At 58.6% G+C, this 25136-nt stretch overlaps 2 protein-coding genes across 2 annotated transcripts in view; both read right to left on the minus strand.

Annotated features, from left to right (window-relative positions):
- Positions 1 to 988: 988 nt before the first annotated feature.
- On the minus strand, positions 989 to 14876 carry ASB10 (ankyrin repeat and SOCS box containing 10). Its single transcript, XM_065398526.1, is given in 7 exon segments — positions 989 to 1174; positions 1503 to 1616; positions 4180 to 4684; positions 6989 to 7256; positions 13177 to 13398; positions 13401 to 13583; positions 14870 to 14876. Coding segments are annotated over 7 exon segments (1485 nt in total).
- A 2260-nt stretch (positions 14877 to 17136) lies between these two features.
- Positions 17137 to 25136, minus strand: part of IQCA1L (IQ motif containing with AAA domain 1 like) — a 50926-nt gene continuing 42926 nt past the window's right edge. Inside the window, exons 15-18 of the mRNA XM_065398527.1 lie at positions 24858 to 24944; positions 20982 to 21159; positions 17642 to 17880; positions 17137 to 17250 (exon numbers count right to left, since the gene is read on the minus strand). Of these exons, the coding sequence (XP_065254599.1) occupies positions 17137 to 17250; positions 17642 to 17880; positions 20982 to 21159; positions 24858 to 24944 (618 nt within the window). The remainder of the gene's footprint in view (positions 17251 to 17641; positions 17881 to 20981; positions 21160 to 24857; positions 24945 to 25136) is intronic.

Below are 25136 nucleotides of genomic sequence, written 5' to 3' on the forward strand. Positions count from 1 at the left end.
CCATGCACCCTCCTGGAGCAGACAGCAAGAGGAATGAGCGACTGGGCTCCCGGCTGCACAACACAAACGGCCACACTTCCAACGTAACCAAGAACGGAAGAGCTTTTGAGCAGAAACCCCCCACCCCAGCAAAACACCCCCCGTTCCTCCCTGGATTCAATTAACATCACTTCTCCGGCACCAGCCAGGCTTCACCAAGGGCCACTACGTATGGCTGGCTCTGCGGGGAGGGCCACAGCTGCCTGCACAAGCAGGCTCCATCAGCCACTGTGTCACTTGGGCCCTTCACAAATCTTGGTCTACAAAGGCCTTGGTCCCATCTGACGCAGTCCTGGGAGGAGCTGGTGGCAAGTGGCAGCAGGGTGCAGGGAACATGATTCATCATGAAGAACAGGAAACGGAGGCAGCTGTGAATCTGTCAAGCTGAACTCCAAGCTGGATCTGCCACACCTCAGTGCTAACTACAGCCCAGAAAAGCTACTGAGGGAGGGGGAGGCCGCAGCCTGCAGCTGTGGCCCCAGCGTCCCTCTGTGGCCGTGCCTGCACCACGTGTTCTGCAGAGCCAGAGCCAGCACGGGGCAGGTCAGACGGCAGCCCCCAGTGCGACAAGGAAGGACACATGCCAACCAGGGCATACAAACACCAGGATTTATTCCATAATAGAAAGCAGGGCCAGCGAAATGGCCCCACGAAAGGCAGGGCCCCACCACAGGCTACAGCAATAGAGCCTGCGGGCATGGGATGGGCCGGGTTGGTGCGGGCAGCGGGTGTCTCGGCTGGGAGAACAAAGGGCAGACCTGGCACAGGTGGGAATGGCGGGTATGGGGTGGCATGGGCACAGAAGGGCTGGCTTTGGCTGGTGTGAGTGGGGAGGGCAAAGCTGACCTGGGCTGGGCAGAGCAGAGCGGTCACAGGCAGGGCAGGGCACAAGACTTCAAAGCAAAGAAAGAAAAGGATTTAGAGGTGGCTCAATCCAGGCTCCAGGCCCCTAGTAGAGAATGTCCTCGAAGCTGAGCAGCAGGAACTGGTGCAGGGAAGATGGCAGGTGCAGCTCAGGCAAGACCTGCAGCAGCCGGCCCTCCAGGTAGCTCCTGAGTGCACAGCGGGCCAGGTGCTGCAGGGAGCGGGGCCTCTGCCCCAGGGAGAAGAGCGACTCGTAGAAATCCGGGTGCTTCTGTCAGGAGAGAAGAGAGAGGTCAGCATGGGCCACGTTTCCTCCATGACAGCGGGCTGGTGCCCCTACCCCATGTCCTGTGACAATGGCAACAAATCAGGGGCAGACACTTTCCACCAACACTGAACAAGGAGCTCTGTTAGCACAAAGGTCACAGCCTTATCCCTACAGCCGTTCGATTTCTGTCTCTCCCTGTTTCACTGCAGAGCTTCTGCCCAGCACCTTCCCTGCCCCCTCAAACCTTCAGAGGGTGCTTCTGGGACCTGCCCGGTCAGCCAGGCACTGTGGGGTGAAGCCCCAGGTCCCTGAAGACTCTTGGTTCTCTTACCTGCATGATCTCAGCTGGGACAGCCTCTGCCCACTCGTCAGTGACCCGCACACGGTCATAGCTGTTGATCAGCACCTCGATGGTGCGAGGCGAGGAGCAGCAGTAGCGCAACACCTGCAGCAGGGGAGGGGACGGGAGAAGGCTGGTCTCACGCACCAGGCACCGGATTCCCTGCTCTGCTTCTGCTGCCCTGTGATCCTGGGCAAGTCCTGTAACCTGTGTCTTTTCCCAGTCTGTGATGGGCCATGCCCACGTCGCACGTGATGGGGTGGGCCGTGCCTGAGGGTTGCAGGCCTGCGGGTTGTTATGGCAGCAGGAGGGCTGCGTGTGGGTGGATTCCCTCCCCATCCCCTGACTCCCACTCCCCATGGCCCAGGCCATCAGTAGCTGTCAGAGCCTATTCCAGCTGCACGAGTGAGCCTCATTATCTGGTGTTAATAGGAGATTAATTAGTGTTAATTGTTGATTTTCCTGTATTTTCCCAAAGGGGAGAGCAATCTGCAAATCTCCAGGCTGGGTAATTATTGCACTGCTCGGGAATTAAGGAAGATAGTTAACCCTTTGCTTGCTGGTGTCTCGCACAGAGGAGGCGGCAGGAGCTGGGGACAATGCCCCACGCAAGGAGAGCACCGCCTAAGGCCAGTGCCGAAGAGACAGGCCAATTTCACCAAGGCGGGACAGCACCTCGTGGGGCCTGGAGATTAATGGAGCTTGGTGGCAGGGCTGTGTGCTCAGCACACAGGGAAGGCAAGAGACCCCTAGGGGGAAATATCACTCCACGTGGATCCCCCCTCGATACACCTCCCTCTGCAGCCCCCCCAGACCGTGCCTACCCCCACGTCACCTGTTCTCCCCACACACGTCAATCTCTGTAGGTCTGGGCATGCCACAACCCCTGCCCCACACCCTGGCATGCTGCCCCCTTCCTGCGCTGCCCAATCCCCATCACAGCCAGGCAGCGTGGCAAGGGAGGGGGCAGGTCATAGGCTGTTCAGGGCGCCCCATGGGCGTTCCTGGTAGGACACTGCTCGCCAGGCAGCCGACACGTTCTGTATCCACTGCAGTGCCCGTCCTAGCTGATCTCAGGTGCACATTGCACTGACCCAGCTTGGAGGTGACAGAGGTCTAGCTCATGGTGCCACACTCCCCGGCAGACAGCTTCCACGCTGCCCCTCCAGCCCAGCACGCTCTGGGATGAGCCCCAGGCACTGGGAAAGCCTGCACGCTCCCTGCAGAGGGGGCAGAGCCAGGAAGTTGCATATGGCCAGCACCTGGACATGCTGCCTGCAGCTGGCCTCTCCTCACACCTAGCCCCCGCCCCACCCCTGCAGGACAAAGCCCTCAGAGCGGAGGCTGCCACCCTCAGGGCCATTGGCAAGGAAGGGAGCCCCAGCTGGTGTGACCAGGGGCTGAGCGTGAGTTCCTGCCACTTTGTCCTGCCCTCCATGGCCCTGGTCTAAGAGCACAGGTTCTCCGGAGCATGGCCTTTCTCATGCACCCCCTGTGCCCTGCCCCACCTCAGCCTGGGCCCACTCAGCCCACACCCCCTCCTGAAGAATGACTGGCCGGCCTGACTGCACCAGGACTAACCAACTCGAGCCAGGGGACGATGGCCCACGGACGAAGAGCATCTCCAAAGGCCAGTGCCAGAGAGACAGGCTCACGTTCTCTTTCCCAGCCAAGTCCCCACTGCTCACAACGCCAGGGCTGGGAGCTCCCGCCCTCACAGCCCCCCAGGCCCTAGTAACCTCAGCAGGGGGCAGCGGTGCCCTGCCCCGGTAGATACCTAAATATGGCCATTAAAGGGACACAGCTGGGCCCCTCAATCAGCAGCCCAGCCAGGGAAAGGAACCCAAATGCTGGCGCCTGGGGTCTGGGGACCTGTAGTGGGGTGGCTGCCCCACTCCTGGAGAACAGGGGTTAAAAGGCAGCCAATCAGGGCCAGGCTGGCCCTCTAAAAGAGCTGCCGGGCCACCAGGCAAACAGTCTCCCTCCTGCCTTGGAGGGAGAAGGGCCCGGCTGCCTGGGGGCAGGGTACTGGACAGAGCAGTGCTGGGGAAAAGGGCAAGAGGAGCTGGGAAGCTCCAGCCTGGCAACTCCCCAGGCTGAGGCCTTGGTGAAGGCCTAAACAGGTACGGGGGCTGCAGGGGTATAGCCTGGGGATAGACAGAGGCAGCAGGTCCTACCCCCTTGCTGATGATGAGTGGCCATGACAGACTGCAGTCTGCCCCAGTGAGCGGGGGCTAGATGACGACTGGCAGTAGCCACGGAGGCAAGGTGAGGATAGAGGGTTGGGGGTTCCCCTGGGAGGGGAGACCCAGAGCGTGGGGGTACTGTGGGGGCGGAACCCTGAGGTAAAGGGCACCAGGGTCCGGGAGGGACACGGGGCCAGCGGCAGGCGAGACACCAGCCTACAGAGGGCGCTCCGGAGGTTGGAGAGCTAATTCCCAAGACGACCAGCAGGAGGCGCCGCGCCAGCGAGTCTTTGACTTCGCTACAGGACCCCAATTGCTGGGCAGCAAGAGGGAACTCAAGCCCTTGAGCTGGCCGGGAACAAGACCTCGACAAGGGGAGGGGGCCCTGACGGCAGGGGAGGGAATGCCTCCTGGAGGGGACCCCGTTCACACACCCCTCTCACGCAGCACCCATCCTGCTGCTGCCCCAGGCAGCTCCACACCTTGATGAGGGCCCCAGGCCAGATGCGTATGGAGCCATGGTTAAGCAGCGCCCGTACCACGAGCTCTGGCCGGTGCCCCAGCTTGTAGGCCGCCACCTGCAAGATGTTGTGCATGGCTGTGTTGCCGCTGTAGCTCATGATGTTGACACTGGCGCCGTGGGCCAGCAGCAGCTCCACCACATGGGCGCTGGCGTTCTTGCAGGCCTGGTGCAGCGGGCGCTGCTGGTCCTGGTCCGCAGCATCGACGTTGGCACCGCTCTGCACCAGCTGCTGGCAGACGCGATAGTAGCGCTCCATGTCCTGGGGTGGGTGCGCCTGGGCGCAGGCGGCATTCAGGGGGGTCTGACCCTCCTCGTTCTTGGCCTCCAGCCCCGCTCCATGGCGCAGGTACAGCTGGACGTGCTCTTCCAGGCCGTGCCGTGCTGCCACGTGCAGCGCTGTGTCCTCTTCCTCCTCCGTCTCGCTGTTCACGCTGGCACCATATTGCAGCAGCAGCTGCGCACACCTGCAGGGCGTGGGACCCCTCAGCCATGTGTTTCTCCCTCCTCTGCCCAACACCTACCCACTATCCCCCCCAACTACCCACTGCCCCCTAACCCCCATCTGCTGTCCCATCCACCTCCCACCTGTCCGCTAGCCCCCCCCCCGCTTCCCCCCGCCATCCCCCATCCATCCACCCACCGCCTGCCCGCTAGTTCCACCCACCAACCTCCATCCACCCACCGCCTGCCTGCTAGCCCCCCTTCCTCCCGCCATCCACCCACCGCCTGCCTCCTAGCCCCCCTTGCCCCCGCCATCCCCCATCCACCCATCCCCTGCCTGCTAGCACCCCCTTCCCCCCACCATCCACCCACCGCCTGCCCGCTAATCTCCCTCCCCACCCCCATCCACCTACCGCCTACCCACTATCCCTCCCCCCCCCCCAACTACCCACTGCCCCCTAGGCCCCATCTGCTGTCCCATCCACCTACCACCTGCCCGCTAGCCCCTCTTCCCCCCGCCATCTCCAGCCACCCACTGCCTGCCTGCTAGCCCCCCCCACTCCTCATCCATCTACCGACTGCCCGCTAGCCCCCCTCCCCACCCTGTCCCCCATCCACCTGCCACCTGCCTGCTAGCCCCCCTTCCTCCCGCCATCCACCCACCGCCTGCCTCCTAGCCCCCCTTCCCCCCGCCATCCCCCATCCACCCACCCCCTGCCTGCTAGCACCCCCTTCCCCCCACCATCCACCCACCGCCTGCCCGCTAGCCCCCCTCCCCACCCTGTCCCCCATCCACCTACCGCCTGACTGCTAGCTCCACCCACCAACCTCCATCCACCCATCCCCTGCCTGCTAGCACCCCCTTCCCCCCACCATCCACCCACCGCCTGCCCGCTAGCCCCCATCCCCACCCTCCGTCCCCATCTACCTACCGCCTGCCCGCTAATCTCCCTCCCCACCCCCATCCACCTACTGCCTACCCACTATCCCCCCCCCCCACTACCCACTGCCCCCTAGCCCCCATCTGCTGTCCCATCCACCTACCACCTGCCCGCTAGCCTCCCTTCCCCCCGCCATCTCCAGCCACCCACCGCCTGCCTGCTAGCCCCCCCCCACTCCCCATCCACCTACCGACTGCCCGCTAGCCCCCCTCCCCACCCTGTCCCCCATCCACCCACCGCCTGCCTCCTAGCCCCCCTTCCCCCCGCCATCCCCCATCCACCCACCCCCTGCCTGCTAGCAGGGGCGGCTCTATGTTTTTTGCCGCCCCAAGCACAGCAGGCAGGCGGCTTTCGGCGGCACACCTGCGGGCAGTCCACTGGTAACGCGGATTCAGCGGCATGCCTGCAGGAGGTCCGCCGGTGCCGCGGCATCGGCATCCCCGCCGCCGAATTGCTGCCGAAGCTACGGGACCAGCGGACCTCCTGCAGGCACGCCGCCGAAAGCCGCCTGCCTGCCACCCTCACAGCGACCGGCAGGCCGCCCCCCACGGCTTGCCGCCCCAGGCACGCGCTTGCTACGCTGGTGCCTGGAGCCGCCCCTGCCTGCTAATCCCCTAGGCATCCCTTAACCCACCCCCCCAACCATTCCCCTCACCGCCCACCATTCCCCCCCCAACCTCCAGTTAACCCCAGACCCGCCTGCCCTGCCCCCACCTACCTACCTGGCTACTAGCCCCTCAGTCACCCATGAACATCACTCAATTCTGCCATTCATCCACCCTATGCTGACACTCCGTTGTGCCCACACCTCTCCCACAATCCCAGTGGTTGGGCCCTGGCATCCCAGGCTCCAGGGGCCCTGTACTCAGACCAGTGGGTTCCAACAAACAGGACAAGGGACCGGGCAGCAGGACTCCTGGGTTCTATCCCAGCTTTGCCCCGGACTTGCTGTGTGGCCTGGGGCACGTCCATCACTCTGTGCCTCGGTCTGCCCCGCCTGTGGATGGTCTGCTCCTACCTGACCACCTGTGACATGGCCTGGGCTTTGCCAGTGCAATGCATGCTGGCTGGGCCTCACTCGCCTCCTGCTGGGGTTGTGGGCACATGAGCCCTGCTGGCTGGGGAGGCAGTGACCCACCCATCTGAGCCAGCCCCATGCTCAGCAACAAGCCGCTCTGGCTTTGGGACTGCACTGTGCTGTGCTGTACAGACAGGCCTGGGCAGCCCCAGCTGCTGGGGCAAAAGCAGGCCTCTCCCCCATGGGCTGTGGCACCCAGACACTCAGCCCTGGGCTGGCGCCTGGCCCTGTGGCGGGGCTGCTAACAGGCCCTGCGTGTGCGTGCACAGGCGGGTTGGGGTGTGCGGGCCCCCCCGGAGGAAACTCACTGGATGGAGGCTGGGCTCTTGCAGAGGTGCAGGGGCTGGTAGCCAGCCTCAGAGACAGTCTTGGGGTCAGCCCCGAAGGAGAGCAGCAGGCGCGCACAGTCCGTTCTGGCCGCCGCGCAGGCCTCGTGCAGAGCGGTCTTACCGCCAGGTGCGAAGTCCACGGCAGCGCCCCTCAGCAGCAGGTGCCTGAGGCAGTCCAAGTAGCCGCGCCCAGCCGTGATGTGGAGCGGCGCGGTGAGCTCCTGCTCGTAGGTCAGCGACCACAGTCCTGCAGCGGGAGAAGGGCTGTGAGGGGGACAAACGCACACACAGCCACAGTGCCCACCCCTGCCTCTCCCCACCAAAACCTCTCCCACAGGAGATCAGCCCCTCCTTCTCTCAGCCCCCCACCACACTGCTCCCCTGCCCCCAGCTCTCCCTGCAGCTCCACCAGGACCAGGCGTCCGAGGAAACCTGCTGGGCTTGGAGCTCGTGCAGTGGGGGGATCCCCAGGCCACACTGAGTCCCACCCTGGAGCTGCCCGTGGGTGGGGCTCGCCCTTGGGGCACGGCCAGGTGCCGTGGGAAGGGGATTCGCTCTCTCAGCTGCACCCAGCAATAGTGTGCTCGCCAAGACAGGCAATCAGGACAAGGCATGTCAAACACTCAGAAAGGGAGGGGGGCTTCTGGTCATAGGCGCTGGCTCTGGGGCTGGAGCACTCACGGGGAAAAAATGGTGGGTGCTGCCCCCTATCAGCTCCCCCCCACCTCCCCCACTGGCAGGCCCTGTGGATCAGCTGTTTTGATCAGCCTCCCCCTCCCTCCCCACGCCTCCTGCACACTGTGAACAGCTGTTTTGCGGCGTGCAGGAGGCTGGGAGGGAGGGAGGGGGAGGAGGATGCGGCTCAGGGGGAAGCAGCAGGGAGGGGAGGGGACAGAACTGGGCGGGAAGAGGCGGGGCCTTGGGGGAAGGGGTGGGGTGGGGGCAGGGCCCGGGTCAGAGCCGGGGGTCAAGCACCCCCCTGGCGCCTGTGCTCCCAGTCTCCGCAAGCCCTGGGCAGTGGAGGTCCCGGGGTGACCACAGTGGTCAATGCAGGGCATTGTGGGACAGCTGCTGGAGGACAGCAAGGGTCCATCACAGCATCTCCACTCGTGCTGCGTTGCCCTAAGGACATGGACGGTAGCTCAGAGCCACTTGGGGAGGCGATGTCACTAGGGTGGCATGCCGGGCACCCACATCGGGGGGAGATATATGCACGACTAGGCTGATGCAAGCTGCCCTGCGTGTGGTGTGGCCCAGGCCCGAACGCCTTACTCAATACAATGCAAATGCTTCAGCTGATTTGTCCTCCTTTCCCACATCCTTAACAAAAGGATCAAAGCATGTTCATGGCACCTTTGCCCATGGGCGGCGGGCAATGGAGGCTGGGGGAGGCTAAGTCTCCCAAACCTCCGCTAATGCTCCGCACCGGCGCCCTGGTGCCAGGCCGCAGCAGGGCTCAGAGCTCCTCTGGGGGCCCAGGCTCAAGGCTCAGCCCCAGCTGGGGCTCCCCCGGGCTGCTCTGGGCCAGCCAGGGTTCAGGGCTGCTCCGGGCACTGGCCGGGGTTCGGGGCCAGGCAGTGAGAGCGGGAGGGCGGAGTAGGCGGAGTTGGGGGCAGGGCCTCGGGGGAAGAGGCAGGGATCTAGCCTCCCCAAACTTGGGGTGCAGGCACCACCCACGCCTTTGCCATGGCACTGAGCCGGCAGAAGACTCTGAATATTAAAGCCCAAACCTCATCTGAAACTGTTTAATGTTGAATGGTGACCTAGTTATATTAACACCTTTGGTCCATATATTCAAGTTAAATTAATACAGCATCCCAACCCCCCACCCCAGACAACACCAGCACCACCACCTGCCCTGCCCCAACATCCCCCAGACAGCACCAGCGACACCCCCTGCTCTGCTCCAACCCCCCCCAGACAGCACCAGCAACACCCCCTGCCCCAACCCCCCCCAGACAGGGTCAGCAACACCCCCTGCCCCAACCCCCCCCAGACAGCACCAATGACACCCCCTGACTTGCCCCAACACCCCCTAGACAGCACCAGTGACACCCCCTGCCCTACCCCAACCCCCCAGACAGCACCAGCATTGCCCCCTGCCCTGCCTCACCCCTACACAATACCAGTGACACCCCCTGCCCTGCCTGAACACCCCAGACAGCATCAGCGACACCCCCTGCCCTGCCCCAACCCAGACAGTACCAGTGACACCCCCTGCCCTGCCCCAACCCCCCCAGACAGCACCAGCAACACCCCCTGCCCTGCCCCAATGTCCCCAAGATAGAACCAGTGACACCCTCGCCCTGCCCCAAACCCCCCCAGACAGGTGACTAATAAATGCTCCCTAGTTTCGAACAGACTGCCTTGCCTCACAGATTGTAATGCTCCCTAAGAAGGAAAAGCCTCTCTCAGTCATCTGATTTCGACTGGCCTCATTGGTGAGAGCCACGGAGAGAAACGAGGGTTGTTGGAACGCAAAGGGTCAGTCGCGGAGTCCTTGAGAATACATGATCTGTCCTTGGGAACAGGTGGGCTCTGGCCCACTGAAGGGGTTACACCAGGGGTTCTCAAACTGGGGGTCGTGACCCTTCAGGGGGTCACGAGGTTATTACATGGGGGTTGCGAGCTGTCACCCTCCACCCCAAACCCCGCTTGCCTCCAGCATTTATAATAGTGTTTAATATAAAAAAAATGTGTTTTTAATTTACAAGGGTGGGGGGGTCGCACTCAGAGGCTTGCTGTGTGAAAGGGGTCACCAGTACAAAAGTTTGAGAACCACTGGTGTAAGATCTGAGGCCTTTGTCTGCAGCCATATTAGGACAGCAGTAGCCATGAGCTAAAAAGCAGGAAGTCACATCCTCACATTCCATCTAAATTACATTACAAAAAATGTCATATCGGGCTGTTAAGAAGGCGATCCTGTCCTAATAGCACCCACCGTCACCCGATAATAATCTAGCTCTTAAAATGGTTAAAGAAAACTTCATTTGATGGCATTCTGTCTGGCAAGAAACCACTTATCAATAGTCGTGGGTGTGAAATCTATACTTCTCTGTTGTTTGGCCTTTATGGTCCCTACTGCTCTATTGTTGAGATATATGGTTTCGGTTGGGTTCTTTGATGGTTTCTGTCTGTTGCATAACTAATTTTGCAAGAGGTAAATCAACTAAGGTGGTGGGCTCTGATTGGTTAAATAATTGTTTCACAATATGTTAGGATTGTTCAAATAATTATTTTGTAGCACTTTAGTTTAAAATGATTGGTTAAGGTGCAGCTAAGCAGGACTCAAGTGTCACTATATAAACTGGGGTCCAAAGGGAAGTTCTTGGGAACCAGCTCCAGGCCCCAGCGTCAGAGCTGCCAGACCTCAACACCCTGCCAATGACACCGTGCAGAAGCTGGAGTCCCCCAGATGACCTGATCCTGACCGGCCAGCGAGAAAAGCTCATCTGCCTTATTGGGAGTGGTGAGCACTGTAGGCTTAGCGTGTGCCTTCTGTTTTGGGGATTGTTAATAAATAGCGGTTAAGGCAGAGGTCCCCAAACTTTTGAGGGTCGTGTCCCTCCTTACCGCTGTCCACACACACACCCCGGGGCCAGGGGTGGGGCCGCAGCTGGGGGGTGGTGGACAGGGGTAAGGGGCTGGGGTCACAGCTAGGAGTGAGGCTGTGGCTGAGAGCGAGGCTGTGGCCAGGGGCCGAGGTTGGGGGCGGGAGCAGAGCCGCACTGAAGCTGGGGCCAGGGCCAGGAACACAGCTGGGAGTGGGGAGGGTCTGAGTGGCGTAAGGGTGGGGGTGCCTAAATTCGCCCGGTTACAGCTTGAGCCCATGAAAGGTAAAGGTGGGGTGCCCTAGCATTCAGGTAACACTGGAAACTGCTTAAAGGCTGGGGCATAGCACAGACGCTGTGAATCCATCAGACGACTTCATCACCGCTTTATTCTGAGTCACCCCAGCGAACACTTCCTCTTTGTCACCCAGCAGGCATGGCAGAGGTACATCCAAAGCCCCAAGAGTTTCCTGCCTACATCCCAGCAGGGGTATCTGAATATTGCCCAGGAACACGTATGTTTAGGGCCCTACCAAATTCCCGGCCATGAAAAACGCATCACGACCCATGAAATCTGGTCTTTTGTTTGCAGATTTCACCGGGGAGACCAGCGTTTCTCAAATTGGGGGTCCTGACCCAAAAGGAAGTTGCGGGGGGGGTGGTCTCAAGGTTATTTTAGGGGGGTCACGGTATTGCCACCTTTACTTCTGCACTGACTTCAGAGCTGGGCAGCCGGAGAGTGGTGGCTGCTGACTGAGGGCCCAGCTCTGACGGCAGCAGCGCAGAAGTAAGAGTGGCAATACCATACCAGGCCATCCTGACTTCTGCGCTGCTGCTGGCGGCAGCTCTGCCTTCAGAGCTGGGCTCCCGGCCAGCAGCCGCCGCTCTCCAGCTGCCCAGCTCTGACGGCAGCGCAGAAGTAAGGGTAGCAGTACTGCACGCACCCCCCACGATTACCTTGCGACCCCCCCCCCCCACAACCCCCTTTTGGGTCAGAATCCCTACAATTACAACACTGAAATTTCAGCTTTAAATGGCTGAAATCATGACATTTATGATTTTTAAAATCCTATGACCGTGAAATTGACCAAAATGGACTGGGAATTTGGTAGGGCCCTACATATGTTCTATTAACTCCCTCTCCCATAGGTGCTGACTTTTCATTTTGCCAGTGGGTGCCCCAAACCAGCCCCACCCCCACTCTGCCCCCTCCCCCAAAGCCCCCCTCTTTTCTGCCCCCTACTGCCTTACGGGCAGTGAGGGAGGGACGGGTCAGAGAGGAGCCAGTGGCGGGGCAGCCCCACTGAGCAGTTGAAGGGTGGGGCAGCCCGCTCCACAGCTGATCGGCCCACAGCCCCACTGAACAGCTGCCAGCCCCAGGGCCACGAGAGCAGCAGCCCCGGCCAGCCCCATGGCTGCTGAGCGGCGCCTATGCTCCCTCACCAGGAACTTGTGCTACCCTCGGGTGAACTCCGCTCCCAGTGCAGGGTGACCAGCTGTCCCGATTTTATAGGGACAGTCCTGATTTTTTGGGTCTTTTTCTTATATAGGGTCCTATTACCCCTGTCACGGAGTGTGGGGGGAGACAAGGCCCTGCACCCCGGCTTCCTGCGATTCACCATGACTCTCAGCCAGCCAGTAAAGCAGAAGGTTTATTTAGACGACAGGAACACGGTCCAAGACAGGCCTTGCAGGTACAGACAACAGGACCCCCCCCCCCCAGTTAGGTCCATCTAGGGGTCCCAGTGGCACCACAGCCCCATTGGGGGGTCAGAGCCCCGTCTGGGCTCCCCTCCATTACACCAGCCAGCTCCTGAAACTCCAACTCCCTCCAGCGTCTCTCCCCGGCTCCTCCCCCAGCCTTTGTCCAGTTTCCCGGGCAGAGGTGTCACCTGGCCCCAGCCCCCTCCTGGGTTCTCAGGTTACATGCTCAGGTATCTTCCCTCAAGGGCAGTCTCCCATCCCCCAATGCAGACCGTCCTAGCCACACTCCCCACTCAGCATTCAAAGACCACATTAAGAACAGTCCCAGTTCGTCACAACTCCCCACCCCCTCCCGATTTTTCACACTTGCTGTCTGGTCACCCTATCCCAGCGCAACAGCACTGGAAACGCTGGGCACCCTACCACCAGGCTGGCCTAAGGACCAACAGCAGTGCAGCCGCCGCTGAGCTGTGCAGAATATAAACCCGCCTGAAACCACTGGGCATGTTCTTGGCACAGCTCAGCCGGGCCTGCGCTACCATGGCCACGGCGCTACACTACTGGCGCTAGCTCGTGGAGAGCTAGGGGTGTATGTGCACACAAGCGGAGTCACGCCCCTAGTCTGCAGTGTGGACGTAGCCCTAGAGACTGGGATGGGGACCTGGGTTGGATATAAAACACCCTAGTGCTCCCTCCCCATCCCCCAGCACTCCCTCATCACCCTCTGGCGCTCCCTCTGCCCCCAACACACATCCGCCTGGACTCCCTTCCCCTTGACACCCCCCCCCCAGCACTTCCTCTCCCCCCGTGGCCCCCCGTACTTCCATCCATTTAGCACTCCGCCCTAGCACTACCTCTCACCCCCCAGCCTCCACCCACCAAGCACTCTGTCCCCCAGGTGCTCGCTCTCACCGAGTTTCCGGCTGGTCCACCGCAGCTCGTCACCCTTGGATTCAATGATGAGGTTGACGGCAGCGCTCTCAGTGAAATGCTTCCGCACCGCCTCCAGGTCCCCGGTGAAGAGCGCATTCTGCACCAACACATCTCGGCACTCGATCGGCTCCATGCGGCTGCTGCGGAATCCCCGGCCCCCGGGCGTTGGGGCCGTCAGGCCTTGTTCCATGTGCCTGGTTGCGTGCACCTGCCCACCAGATTCTCGTCCGGCTGCAGTGCAGAGCTGAAGGGGCAGCTGTAGCCCGTCACGGGGAGACGCACAGGGTGAGTCTTGGCTTTATAAAGGGACAGTTGGCTGCTGCTGCTGCAGCCCCAGAGCTCCTGGATCAGTGGCGTGTCCTTGGTGGGCTGCTCCCGGATGCAGGCTGCTCAGGGCTGGCTGGTTGGGTCAGGCACAGGCCTGACTCAGCCTTTATAAATAGCGCTCTTGGCAGCACCCACCACCAGAGTTTGTTTATCCTCCGCTGCTGGCACTCATCTCCAGGGTCACTTTGGGCAGGGGGCAGGCCCCTGACTGCTTGCTCTCCCTGGCTAGCACAGGGCAGTGCGGACTCTTTCCCTGTGCCCCTGGGCAGTGGGTGCAGGGACGGAGGAGCCATGCCCACAGCACCCGGAAATGTGCACCGCAGAGCAGAGCCAGCCTGGCCCAGAGCTCACTGGAATGTGGTGCAATGCAGGAGCAGCGAGCAGGGGGGTGCATCTGAGACAGGAGTTGGGGGCGATGCCAGGGCCAGGTTAAGCCTGCTCTCCTTTACCCTCTGTACATGGCACCTGGGATATAGAGCAGCAGAGTAGTGATGACCCTGGAGGAGCCCAGAGAGAACCGGGGGGGGAGGAGGAAATACTAGGGCAAGACTTGGCTGGGGCACTGCAGTGAATAGACCTCACTTAGGGCCATGGGACTGGGCAGGAGTGGGGAGCAGGGAACGTGGGGACTGTCCATTGCAGTCTCTTTCCAAAGGCAGGGAAGGGACACACTCTCACTATGGGGCTCTCGGGAGACCCCTCTGGGAACCCTACACTCCACTCTAAGCCCCATGGTCCCAGAGGCCTGCCCAGGAGCAGGGAGGGGCCAGCCCATTTCTGTGCAGTATCCAAATCCAGCCCCCAGAAAAGGGAGGAAACCAGTTCTCTCCAGCTGCTTCAGAGGGGAGAGGTTCCTATGGAAACCACCAGGGTTTTAAAGAGCTTTTCCGTTTGATTAAGTCACACCAGAACACAGACCTGTTTCGGGGTGAGAGAGATGCAGCTGCCAATGCTCCCCCAGTCAGAGACGTGCTCCCAAGGAGGGCACCCCAGGTGGGCCGTGTGGCTCCCTGGCTTGGCCGGGCCAGGCTGGCTCTGCAGCCTCACGAGGCAGGAACACTGTTTTTTGCATGTATTTCTCTTGTGAGTTTGTTCCAAAGTAAGAAGGTGGGAATGGGAGCTGGCCCCTGTGAAGCATCTAGGAGCTAGCTTGGGCTCTCTGCTCTGCTGCCTGGCAGCTCACACACCCCGCTGAGCTGTCAGGCTCTCCTGGGCTCATGGCACCTTTAGCTGGGACACCACAAGCTGTTCAAGCAGCTCCAGCCATCGTGAGAGGGGAACAGCAGCCACTGGGAATCACTCTAAATAAAGCAACAGAAAAGATTTTGCTTCAAAGCACCTTCACCTTGCATGGTCCCTTGAAAGATGTGTTAACTACTTGTGCTAAACAATCTGTTCCACCTTGCACTGAGCTGTGTGCTCTGAGGCCAGGTCTGCACTGCAGACCTAGGTCAGTGTAACTATGTCGCTCAGGGGTGTGAAAAGTCTGGAGACCTTCTCCTGCTGACACAGCTACCGCCTCTCGGGGAGGTGGATTAACTACACCGATGGGAGAAGCTTTCCCGTCGGCATAGGAGCCTCTTCACTTAGGCTATGTCTACACTACCACTTATGTCGCTCGGGGTGTGAAAAAACCATCCCCCAAGCAACGTAAGTTACACTGACAGAACCCCGGTGTGCACAGCGCTGTTGGGGGGAGAGCTTCTCCTACCGACACAGCTACCGCTGCTCACAGAGGTGGCTTTATTATACTGACAGCAGCACTCTCTCCCGTCGGCATCGAGCGTCTTCACCAGACGCGCTGCATCGCTGTATGTGTAGACATGCCCTTAAGCACTGCAGCCGCACAGCTGTGTCAGTGCGGCTGCGCGGATGCAGCATTTTAACCTTGCAGCTCGGTGTAGCTTGAAAGCTCGTCTCTCTCACCAACAGAAGTTGGTTCAATAAAAGATATTCCCTCCCTGACCTGGTCTTTCAGAAACCAAACCAGAAAGCTCTGCTAAGGCAAGTATGAACCTGGCAATTACTGAACTGACTCTCTCAAAGCTGGCTTGTCTCCAAAGGTTCAAGGAGTTCTACAAGCCCAGCTGAGTCAGAGCTCCTACAGCCAGACGTCCGAGAGTTCCCGAGCCCACTTCTGACTGGAACATGCAGAAGTACCTTTCGTGCCCCACTTAACTCTAAATAGGATGAACTGATTTTGCCCAAACTTTAAAATAATAATAATGGGAAAAAATGCCCTTCTGGGCCACTCTCCTGGCTGGAGAATCCCAGCGCAAGGGGAACTGGCCTGTGGAAGTTCGGAACCACTGCAAATGGCCAGTGAGAATGTAGCGGACAGAGACACAGCCCCACTGGGAGCTCCCATGCAACCTAGGAGACACCTTGTCTCTGCCTTGCTCCATCCCTACTGTTCATTCTCTGTTAAGCGCTGGCAGTGACCTAGATGCCGAGCCAGACGCACAAGTGAGTTGCCGCCCTGCAGAGAATGTGCTGCGAACCAGCCGAGCCACCATGGCAGGAATCTGGCCAGAAGAGGCCCCCGCCCCCCTACTTCCTGCAAATACAGAGCTACCCCGGGCTTTATCCAATTTAAATTGCTGGAGCAATGCAGCGCCCACCACCTCCCAGTGGCACCGTCCAGTAACCAGCAGCGCCTGGCGTTCTTCCCCTTTGCTCAGTCACTCACATCCCATGGTCCAGTCAGACCCCCAGGGCTACACTAAGCTCCTCTCCCTTCTTGGGGCTCTGCAGCCTGTCCCCACACACTGTGACACCCTCAGGCAGCTACACAGCTCCTGGAGCTCCCTCTATGTGAGAACTGAGAGCCCCAGAGTTGAGTGCAAGGTCTGAGGGGAGGGGGAAGAGAGAAGCATGGTGTCCCGTGTGCATGTGTGTCCGTCCCCAGCTCCCTATAGGGGTGGGGGCACCCTCTTCTCAGGGACTGGGGACCCAGAGCTGCATGCAGGGTTCAGTGGATGGGAGCTGAGCAGAGGGGCCCAGAACCCTAGAGGGAGGGGCTGCCCCCCATTCTCTGGAGTAGAGGCATCTGGGTGCACAGCTCAGAGCTGCCTGGGCTCAGGGGCAGGGGGCTTGTTCCCTCTCAGGGCTGCATGAGGGCAGTGACCCAGACCACGGGCCCCCTCAGACTGGAGCTGGGCAGACCCCCACCATGCTCCCGGTTGCCATTCCAGGTGTAGTTCTTGGCTCTGTCTCACCCCACATGCACCGCTCTTGCTCATCCTCCCCAGGGTACATGCATACATGCCCCTACATGCACACACACACACACACACACCCCACATGCATGCACAACCCCCCACATGCACCCAGTACATGCATACATGTACACACGTGCACAAACACACACCACATGCATGCACAATGCCCCAGGCTCACCCCACATGCACACACATGTGCACAAACACAGACACATGCACAGATACCCCCCCAGGTTTGCCCCACATGCGCACTTGCACTCCCCCGGCTCACTCCCATCTTTCTGCACAGACGGGCGGGATGAAGAATAAATTGACTTTATGGGGCTGCCCTGCCCCAAGGGCCCCAGAGCATAAAGCCCGGGGAGGGATGTGCAGGGCCCCTCAGCCAGCACTATTTCTTCCCCTTCTTTCCTTTCTTGTCCTTCCCCTTTCCCTCCTTCCTGTCTGCGCTCTCCTGCGTTGCCTTGAGTCGCTTCTTACCCAGTGGCGTCTTCACGTACCAGTCCTGCCAAGAGGGTGCAAAGGAGTGGGGGAGGTCAGCGCAGAGCTGATGCTGCATCGCAGAGAACACCCCGGGTTGGGGGGATGGCAGGGTGAGCCTGAGTCAGCCCCTAGTGGTGACAGTAACATGGGGGGCAGGGAACAGGCTGGGGTATGGGGCTAGAGGGAAGGGCCCCCCTGTGCCTGCCCCAAGGGGTGACAGTAATGTGGGGGGCAGGGATCAGGCTGGGGTGTGGGGCTGGAGGGAAGGGCCCCCCTGTGCCTGCCCCAAGGGGTGACAGTAACGTGGAGGGCAGGGACCAGGCTGGGGCAGGACTGGGGGAAGAGCCCCTCTGCCTGCCCAGAGGGGTGACAGTAATGTGGGGGGCTGGGATCGCCAGGGCTCAGCCAGGCACCTGCAGTGTCTTCTCCTCCTCACTGTAAATGGGGTCAGCCTTGGCCAGCAGCTGCAGGAACTCGCCTGCCCGCAGCGGCTTCTTGGGCATCTGCAGGAGGCGCCGCTCGGTCAGCGCCATCTGCACGGCCCGCGCCATGTGCCCCTGGCTGTAGCCGTCCGAGAGCTTGGCCAGGGCACTGACGTCCAGGGCAGTGGTGATGGTGCCACCGTGCTTCTTGATCAGGCGCTGCCAGGTCACTGTGGAGGCAAAGGGGACAATGGTGGGTGAGCTCTGGGAGAGACCCGCCTGTGCCGGGGGGGAGGGGACAGGAGGAGAGACAGGGCATGGGGGGGAGGAACTGGGGGGACCCAGCTCGAGGGAGGAAGGGCTGCAGGGGAAAGACATAATGTAGCAAACTCCCCCCCACCACAGAGCAAGGCAAGCCCCGAGGTGGGGGGAGGGGGCATCTGTGCAGCCGCTATGGGGCTGGGCCCAGCCTGCCCCTCTGATGCAGAACAGGCTGAGTTCTGTGGGGGAGGGGTATAGAGTGGGTTTTCTCCAGACCCTTCCCAGCTCAGCACTTGGCAGCGCCCAGCCCACTCCTCTAGCTGCTGCTGCTGCTTGGGGTCCTGGAGCTGGGCACTGCCAGCTGCTTGGCTGGACTAGGGGCTGAATCCTGCAGTCACCTTCCCCCACACTCTGGTGTTAACCCAGGGACTGCAATTCGGGGGTGGGGCAAGGAGAATGGGAAGCCTGGCAGCAACATCCCCAGGCAGCTTTGGGGGGCTCGGGGAGAGGTCAAGCCAAGCAATAAAAGAAGGTAAATCCCAGTCTCCTCCTCAGTCCAAACCCCATCCCACAGTGAGTCCCCTATAGGGCCCTGGACTTGAAGGTGATTGCCCCGCACCTGCACAATCCAGGCCACTCCCCCCTGCACTGGGGTCAGCTCCTTCCCAGGCTAGCAAAGGGCTCTCGCTACTGCCCAGGGCAGGTGTGTTTGCTTTTAACTCCCTTGTACTACACACTTAGCTGACTTGCATCATGTTGATTTCAGACCAATTCTCTAATTTGCAAAGGTTGTTTTCAGTTCTTATTTTGTCCTCCAAAGTGCTTACAACCCCCTCCCCCCCAGATTAGAGTCACCTGCAGATTTTATAAGCATCTCTCCTCTTCATTATCCAAGCCATTAAGGAAAACATTAACTAGTGCCACACCCAGGAATGACCTCTGCGGGACCCCTAGATACAGCCTCCCAGTTTGACAGCAACCATTGATAACTCTGTGATTACTGACTTCCAACCAGTTGTGCACCCTCCTTATAGGAATTTCATCTAGACCACACTTCCCTAGTTTGCTTATGAGAGTGGCACGTGGGACTGTGTCAAAAGTCTGAATAGAACCAAGATCTATCACATCCACTGCTTCCCTCCACCCATTTGGCCAGTTACCCTGCTGAAAAAGAAAATTAGGTTGGTCTGGCATGATTTCTACTTGCAATCCATGCTGGCTGTTCCTTAGAACCCCCCTATCCGCCAGGTGATCACAAACCAATTGATCAATAACTTGTTCTAATATCTTTCCAGGTATTGAAGTTAGGCTGCCTGGAAACAATTCTCCACAACCTCTCTAGCATCAACACCCATCTCTGGTGGCACAGTGCCTGGCAGCCCATGACTAGCCACGCTGGAGGCTGCTCCACTTGCTCTCCATGGATGTCAGGCCCACGGATGTCCGACAGGAGGGGATTCTATAATCTAAACCCGCAGGATGTTTTGGGGCTGCCTGTGGCAGGGCACTGCTAGGAAAGCCCTTAATCAGCTCCTGCCACCCCAGCCCCAATCAGGGGAATGGATTGGGGCTGAGTAAATAGCCAGTGCTTGCCTGGGAACTGCCCGCACCTGCCAGCCTCATTAGCAGGAGCTAACAGGCTGGGAGGAAGGGGGGGATGATGTTATTAATATGAACTATGACCATATAGATCATTGTTGTAACCAAGGTCATATAATGGCACCAAATCTTGTACAAAGGAGGTCAAGTAAGGTGTTCATGAAAAGGTTATGATTATGCTGTCTGTATGCATGTATCATTTTTGCATTTAAAGTTATAAGTATTAGCTCTATACTGTCTGTATTTCAAACTTGTGCTGTGCTTCTGGGTGACACCCCAGACAGTTTGGAATCAGTTCTGCCTAGCCTACTTGCTAGCCCATTACGGACCATCAGCTACACAACTGACCCATTGAGAGAAGACAAATACACCTTGTGACTCAGCAAGGCAGGGACAGGCCTATGGACAGAACTCTGAGGTTTTTCCATGCCACGTGCTGGGCAGCTTGTGTTTGGAACAAAGGAAGCAGAGGTCACATGGCAAGAGACTATAAAAGGCTGCTGCAGCTCCTCCATCTTGTCTTCAATCCTGCTTCTGACCCCTGGAGGGACTTTGCTACAGACTGAAGCTCTGAACAAAGGACTGAGGACCCATCCCAGCTGGGGATGTTCCAGAGACTTGATTTGAGCCTGCAGTTTATTCCATCACTGCTACAAGCCTGACCCAAGAACTTTGCCATTACTGTATGTAATTGATTCCATTTAACCAATTCTAACTCTCATCTGTATTTCTTTTTATGAATAAACCTTTAGATTTTAGATTCTAAAGAATTGGCAACAGCGTGATTTGTGGGTAAGAACTGACTGGTATATTGACCTGGGTCTGAGACTTGGCCCTTTGGGATCGAGAGAACCTTTTTCTTTTACTGGAGTATTGGTTTTCATAACCATTTGTCCCCATAACGAGTGGCACTGGTGGTGATACAAGGGAACTGGAGCGTCTAAGGGAATTGCTCGTATGACTTCTGGTTGGCCAGTGGGGTGAGACCAAAATCCTCTGTCTGGCTGGTTTGGTGCCTTAATAGTAAAGGAACTCCAGCTTTGGGCTGTAACTTCCCTGTTCTAAGCAATTTGTCCTGAATTGATACGCTCAGTAGTGTCCCACCAGAGGCAGCCTTGTTACAGAAGGACAGAGACCAGGAGGGGAAGGTCAGGCTCAGAGGGAGGAAAGAGCCTACTAGTCTGTTGCTGGTCAGGCTGGTGTGAGGCCAAGCCGTGTAAATAGCCTGTAAATAGTGGGGAAACTGGTGGTGGGAAATGGACACTAAATAAAGAGCATGGGTGTTGCACCAGCTTGGAGCGTCCCTGAGTTTTTAAAAAGCGCGGTTGAGGGGCCAAACCCGACGGGGCACAGCGTGCACCCTGTTACAGCCCCCCAAAGCACTGGTGAAAGGGGAAGGAACCAGCCAGTCACCGGCACCTGCTGGCTGACCTCCACAACCAGCTCTGCCTGGGCCAGGCTGCCCCCTCACCGTAGCGGGATGCGTAGTCAGGCCGGGGGAGGAGAAGGATCCGCTCATAGGCTTTGCACAGCGTCTTCACATCAGCTGCATAGGGCTTATCCGACGTGCCGATCAGCAGCACCCGGTCCTCTGGCTTCAGCAGCTTCAGGGCTTTAGGTAAATCCCGCTTCAGTCGCTTGGGGTCAGCCTGCGAGGCAGCAAAGGGCAGAGGCATGGGGGTCAGGTCAAACCCGCGTGCAAGGGGGGGAGAGTTTCTGGGGGTCAGGTCAAGCCATGGGCAGGGCAGGGTCACTGGGATCAGGTCGAGCCCACAGGCGGGGTGGGGAGGCAGAGTTACAGGGGTCAGGTTGAGCCTGTCTACAGTGGGGGGGAGTTTCTGGGGGTCAGATTGCCCCATGGGCAGGGGGAGTGGGGAGGGGAGGGCAGGGTCACTGGGGTCAAGATGAGCTTGTAGGTGGGGTGGGGAGGCAGAGTTACTGGGGTCAGGTGGGGGCGGGGGCAGGGTTTTTGGGTCAGGTTGAGCTCATGGGTGGGGCCCGGGCAGGGTCCCTAGGGTCAGGTCAAGCTTGCAGGCGGGGGCCGGGTCACTGGGACCAGAGCGAGGGGCCTGGCACCGGTTAGGGTGCAGCTGTCCCGATGCACATTCTCAGGTGCCTCTGCCCTCTCTGGCATGAAGTGGGGCAATGTCTGTACAACTCATGAATTCTGGCTAATGCGGTGAGGTGCATTCTGAAAACCAGCTGGATCATGAGTGCCCAAATGGCTGTGGGGCCAGCACTGCTGATGGGTCTCATAGTGGGGACACACATGAAAGATACCAGGGGATCCTTTAGATTTAACAACCCTACTCGGGGCAAACACCCGGGAAGAAAGGATAGGAATTAATGGTAAATTCTCAGAATGGAGAGGGGTAACTAGTGGTGTTCCCCAAGGGTCAGTCCTAGGACCTATCCTATTCAATTTATTCATAAATGATCTGGAGAAAGGGGTAAACAGTGAGGTGGCAAAGTTTGCAGATGATACTAAACTACTCAAGATAATTAAGACCAAAGCAGATTGTGAAGAACTTCAAAAAGATCTCACAAAACTAAGTGATTGGGCAGCAAAATGGCAAATGAAATTTAATGTGGATAAATGTAAAGTAATGCACATTGGAAAAAATAACCCCAACTATACATACAACATGATGGGGGCTAATTTAGCTACAACGAGTCAGGAAAAAGATCTTGGCGTCATCGTGGATAGTTCTCTAAAGATGTCCACGCAGTGTGCAGAGGCAGTCAAAAAAGCAAACAGGATGTTAGGAATCATTAAAAAGGGGATAGAGAATAAGACTGAGAAAATATTATTGCCCTTATATAAATCCATGGTACGCCCACATCTCGAATACTGTGTACAGATGTGGTCTCCTCACTTCAAAAAAGATATTCTAGCACTAGAAAAGGTTCAGAAAAGAGCAACTAAAATGATTAAGGGTTTAGAGAGGGTCCCATATGAGGAAAGATTAAAGAGGCTAGGACTCTTCAGTTTGGAAAAGAGAAGACTAAGGGGGGACATGATAGAGGTATATAAAATCATGAGTGATGTTGAGAAAGTGGATAAGGAAAAGTTATTTACTTATTCCCATAATACAAGAACTAGGGGTCACCAAATGAAATTAATAGGCAGCAGGTTTAAAACAAATAAAAGGAAGTTCTTCTTCACGCAGCGCACAGTCAACTTGTGGAACTCCTTACCTGAGGAGGTTGTGAAGGCTAGGACTATAACAATGTTTAAAAGGGGACTGGATAAATTCATGGTGGCTAAGTCCATAAATGGCTATTAGCCAGGATGGGTAAGAATGGTGTCCCTAGCCTCTGTTCGTCAGAGGATGGAGATGGATGGCAGGAGAGAGATCACTTGATCATTGCCTGTTAGGTTCACTCCCTCTGGGGCACCTGGCATTGGCCACTGTCGGTAGACAGATACTGGGCTAGATGGACCTTTGGTCTGACCCAGTACGGCCTTTCTTATGTTCTTATGTTCTTAAGAATAGGTGAGCGAAATCCCTAGAAAACCAGTTTCGCTGACTCTTGGGACAGGAAGGGAAAGGCAGGAGCAGTGGGAACTCACTCCGAAGACAGAACAAAGGATGCCAGGGGGTTTAAGTAGCAAGGCCCACGAACAGAGGGGGGCCAGATAAGAGGAAGCAGGAGAGACCAAGGTCACCCACCATATAGCAGCCTTATAGGGCAGGGGGCCCGTGCCCACTTTCCTGAGCCCACATGGTCCAAAGACTGCAGAACCTATGGGATGCTGACACCCATCCAAAGAACGCCCTGGAATGGTGAGGAAACTGAGGCAGGGACATGGGGGTAGTGTGTGTTGTTTTGTACTCTCCTGTGCTTTATGTGGTTATGTCAAAGAGTATTAATGTGTTACCCTCTGTGCAAAAGGTGCGAGTGCGTTCACTGCTTCACAGCTGCTGCGTACCCCTAGAGCGTTAAACTGTAACCAGAAGCTCTGGGAAAGGGTGTGTTTGAGTACAGGGGAGTCCGAAGGGTCACCACTGCGCTCAGCTGTGCTAGATGGCTGGACAGTGGCTTCCAGCACTCCGGAGAAGGGGCCAGACAGAAGGCCTGTGCCTAGAGACCCAAGGATTGGGACAGTGGCTGGGCTGTGCAGGCTCTGGGACCAGGGCAGCAGAGGCTTGGACTCCCCTGCCAGCAGTCCAAGTGTGTGGCCATAGGCACCGACTTCACCACTTTCACATGGGTGCTCGACCCCCCCCCCCCCCACGCCCGCCCCCACGCCACCCCTTCCCCGCCCCCATTCCAACCCCTTCCCCAAAGTCCCCGCCCCAACTCTGCCTCTTCCCCACCTCCTCACCTGAGCGTGCCACGTTCCCGCTCCTCCCCCCACCCGGAGTGTGCAAACAGCTGTTTGGCGGCGGCCGGGCGGGAAGCGCTGGGAGGTAGGCGGAGGAGCGGGTAGGCAGTGCACGCGGGAGGGAGCTTGGCTGCCAGTGCATGCAGAGCACCCACTAGTTTTTCCCCATGGGTGCTCCAGCCCCGGAGCACCATGGAGTCGGTGCCTCTGTGTGCGGCCAGGAGGGGGTGCTAGCTAGGATCTATTACACCCTCGGTGTGATGAAGTGTGGGGGGGGTTATTCATCTTGTTATGTTGCATGTGAGTCTTACTGTTCTACACTAATGCTGTGTGTACCTCAGTTTCCCAATACTTCGGGGGTGGGAATTGGGGGTGTGATTTTGCTGAGGCCTCGGGGCAGGTGAGGCTGCCCAGCTGTTTGCACCTGTGTAACCCGAGACCCAGGAGGGGGGTGCGACCAGGTGACACCTTTGGCCCAGGAAGTGAGACAAAGAAAAGGAAGAGGGGCATGAAGGGGGGTGTCAGAGGTTGGGTGGCTGGAGGCTGGCAATCTGTGTGGGGGGACTGGAAGAGGGGGAATCCAGGGCGTCTGGCCCAGGATTCCCAAGATGGACTTGGCTGAAAGTCACTGATGTCTGTAATAGCAAGCTCTGTTCTACGCTGTGGTCCTGTTGACAAATAAACCTTCTGTTTTACACTGGCTGAGAGTCACGTCTGACTGCGGAGCTGGGGTGCAGGACCCTGTGGCTTCCCCAGGACCCCGCCAGGGCGGACTTGCTGCGGGAAGCGCACGGAGTGGCATATGCTGAATGCTCCAAGGTCAGACCCAGGAGGTAAAGCCATGTGAGCTTCTTGCCCTGGAAACAATCTGCTCAGAGAGAGGAGGCTCCCTCGGAATCCTGACTGGCTTCGTAGGGAGCAGTTCCAGAGCATCGCCCGGGGACTCCATGACACTCCCCACTCCTGGTAACCCCGTCCCCCTCCCCCTCCCCAGCAGCCCCCGGCCCCAACTCTCACCTGCTTCTCCTCTTTTGGCACCTTCTTGTAAAAGGTCTTCTCTGCGTTCCCGATCCAGATCACCGACGGCTGCATCAACCTGGCCACCTAGAACGCCCAGAGAGGAGGTTTAGCCTGAGCCTCCAGCCACAGGGAAGGGGAGGGTAGGCCCCTGACCCGCTAGCCCCAGAGAAGTGCCCCCCCTTGCCCCCCGCAACACCATACTGCACTAGGCCCAAGTGAAAATCTGCCCCGTCCCTCCTCTGGGGTCTGAGCTCTGCCCTGCTCAGGTGGGGAATG

This window comes from Emys orbicularis, chromosome 2, assembly GCF_028017835.1.
Source record: "Emys orbicularis isolate rEmyOrb1 chromosome 2, rEmyOrb1.hap1, whole genome shotgun sequence".
Lineage (NCBI taxonomy): Eukaryota > Metazoa > Chordata > Testudines > Emydidae > Emys > Emys orbicularis.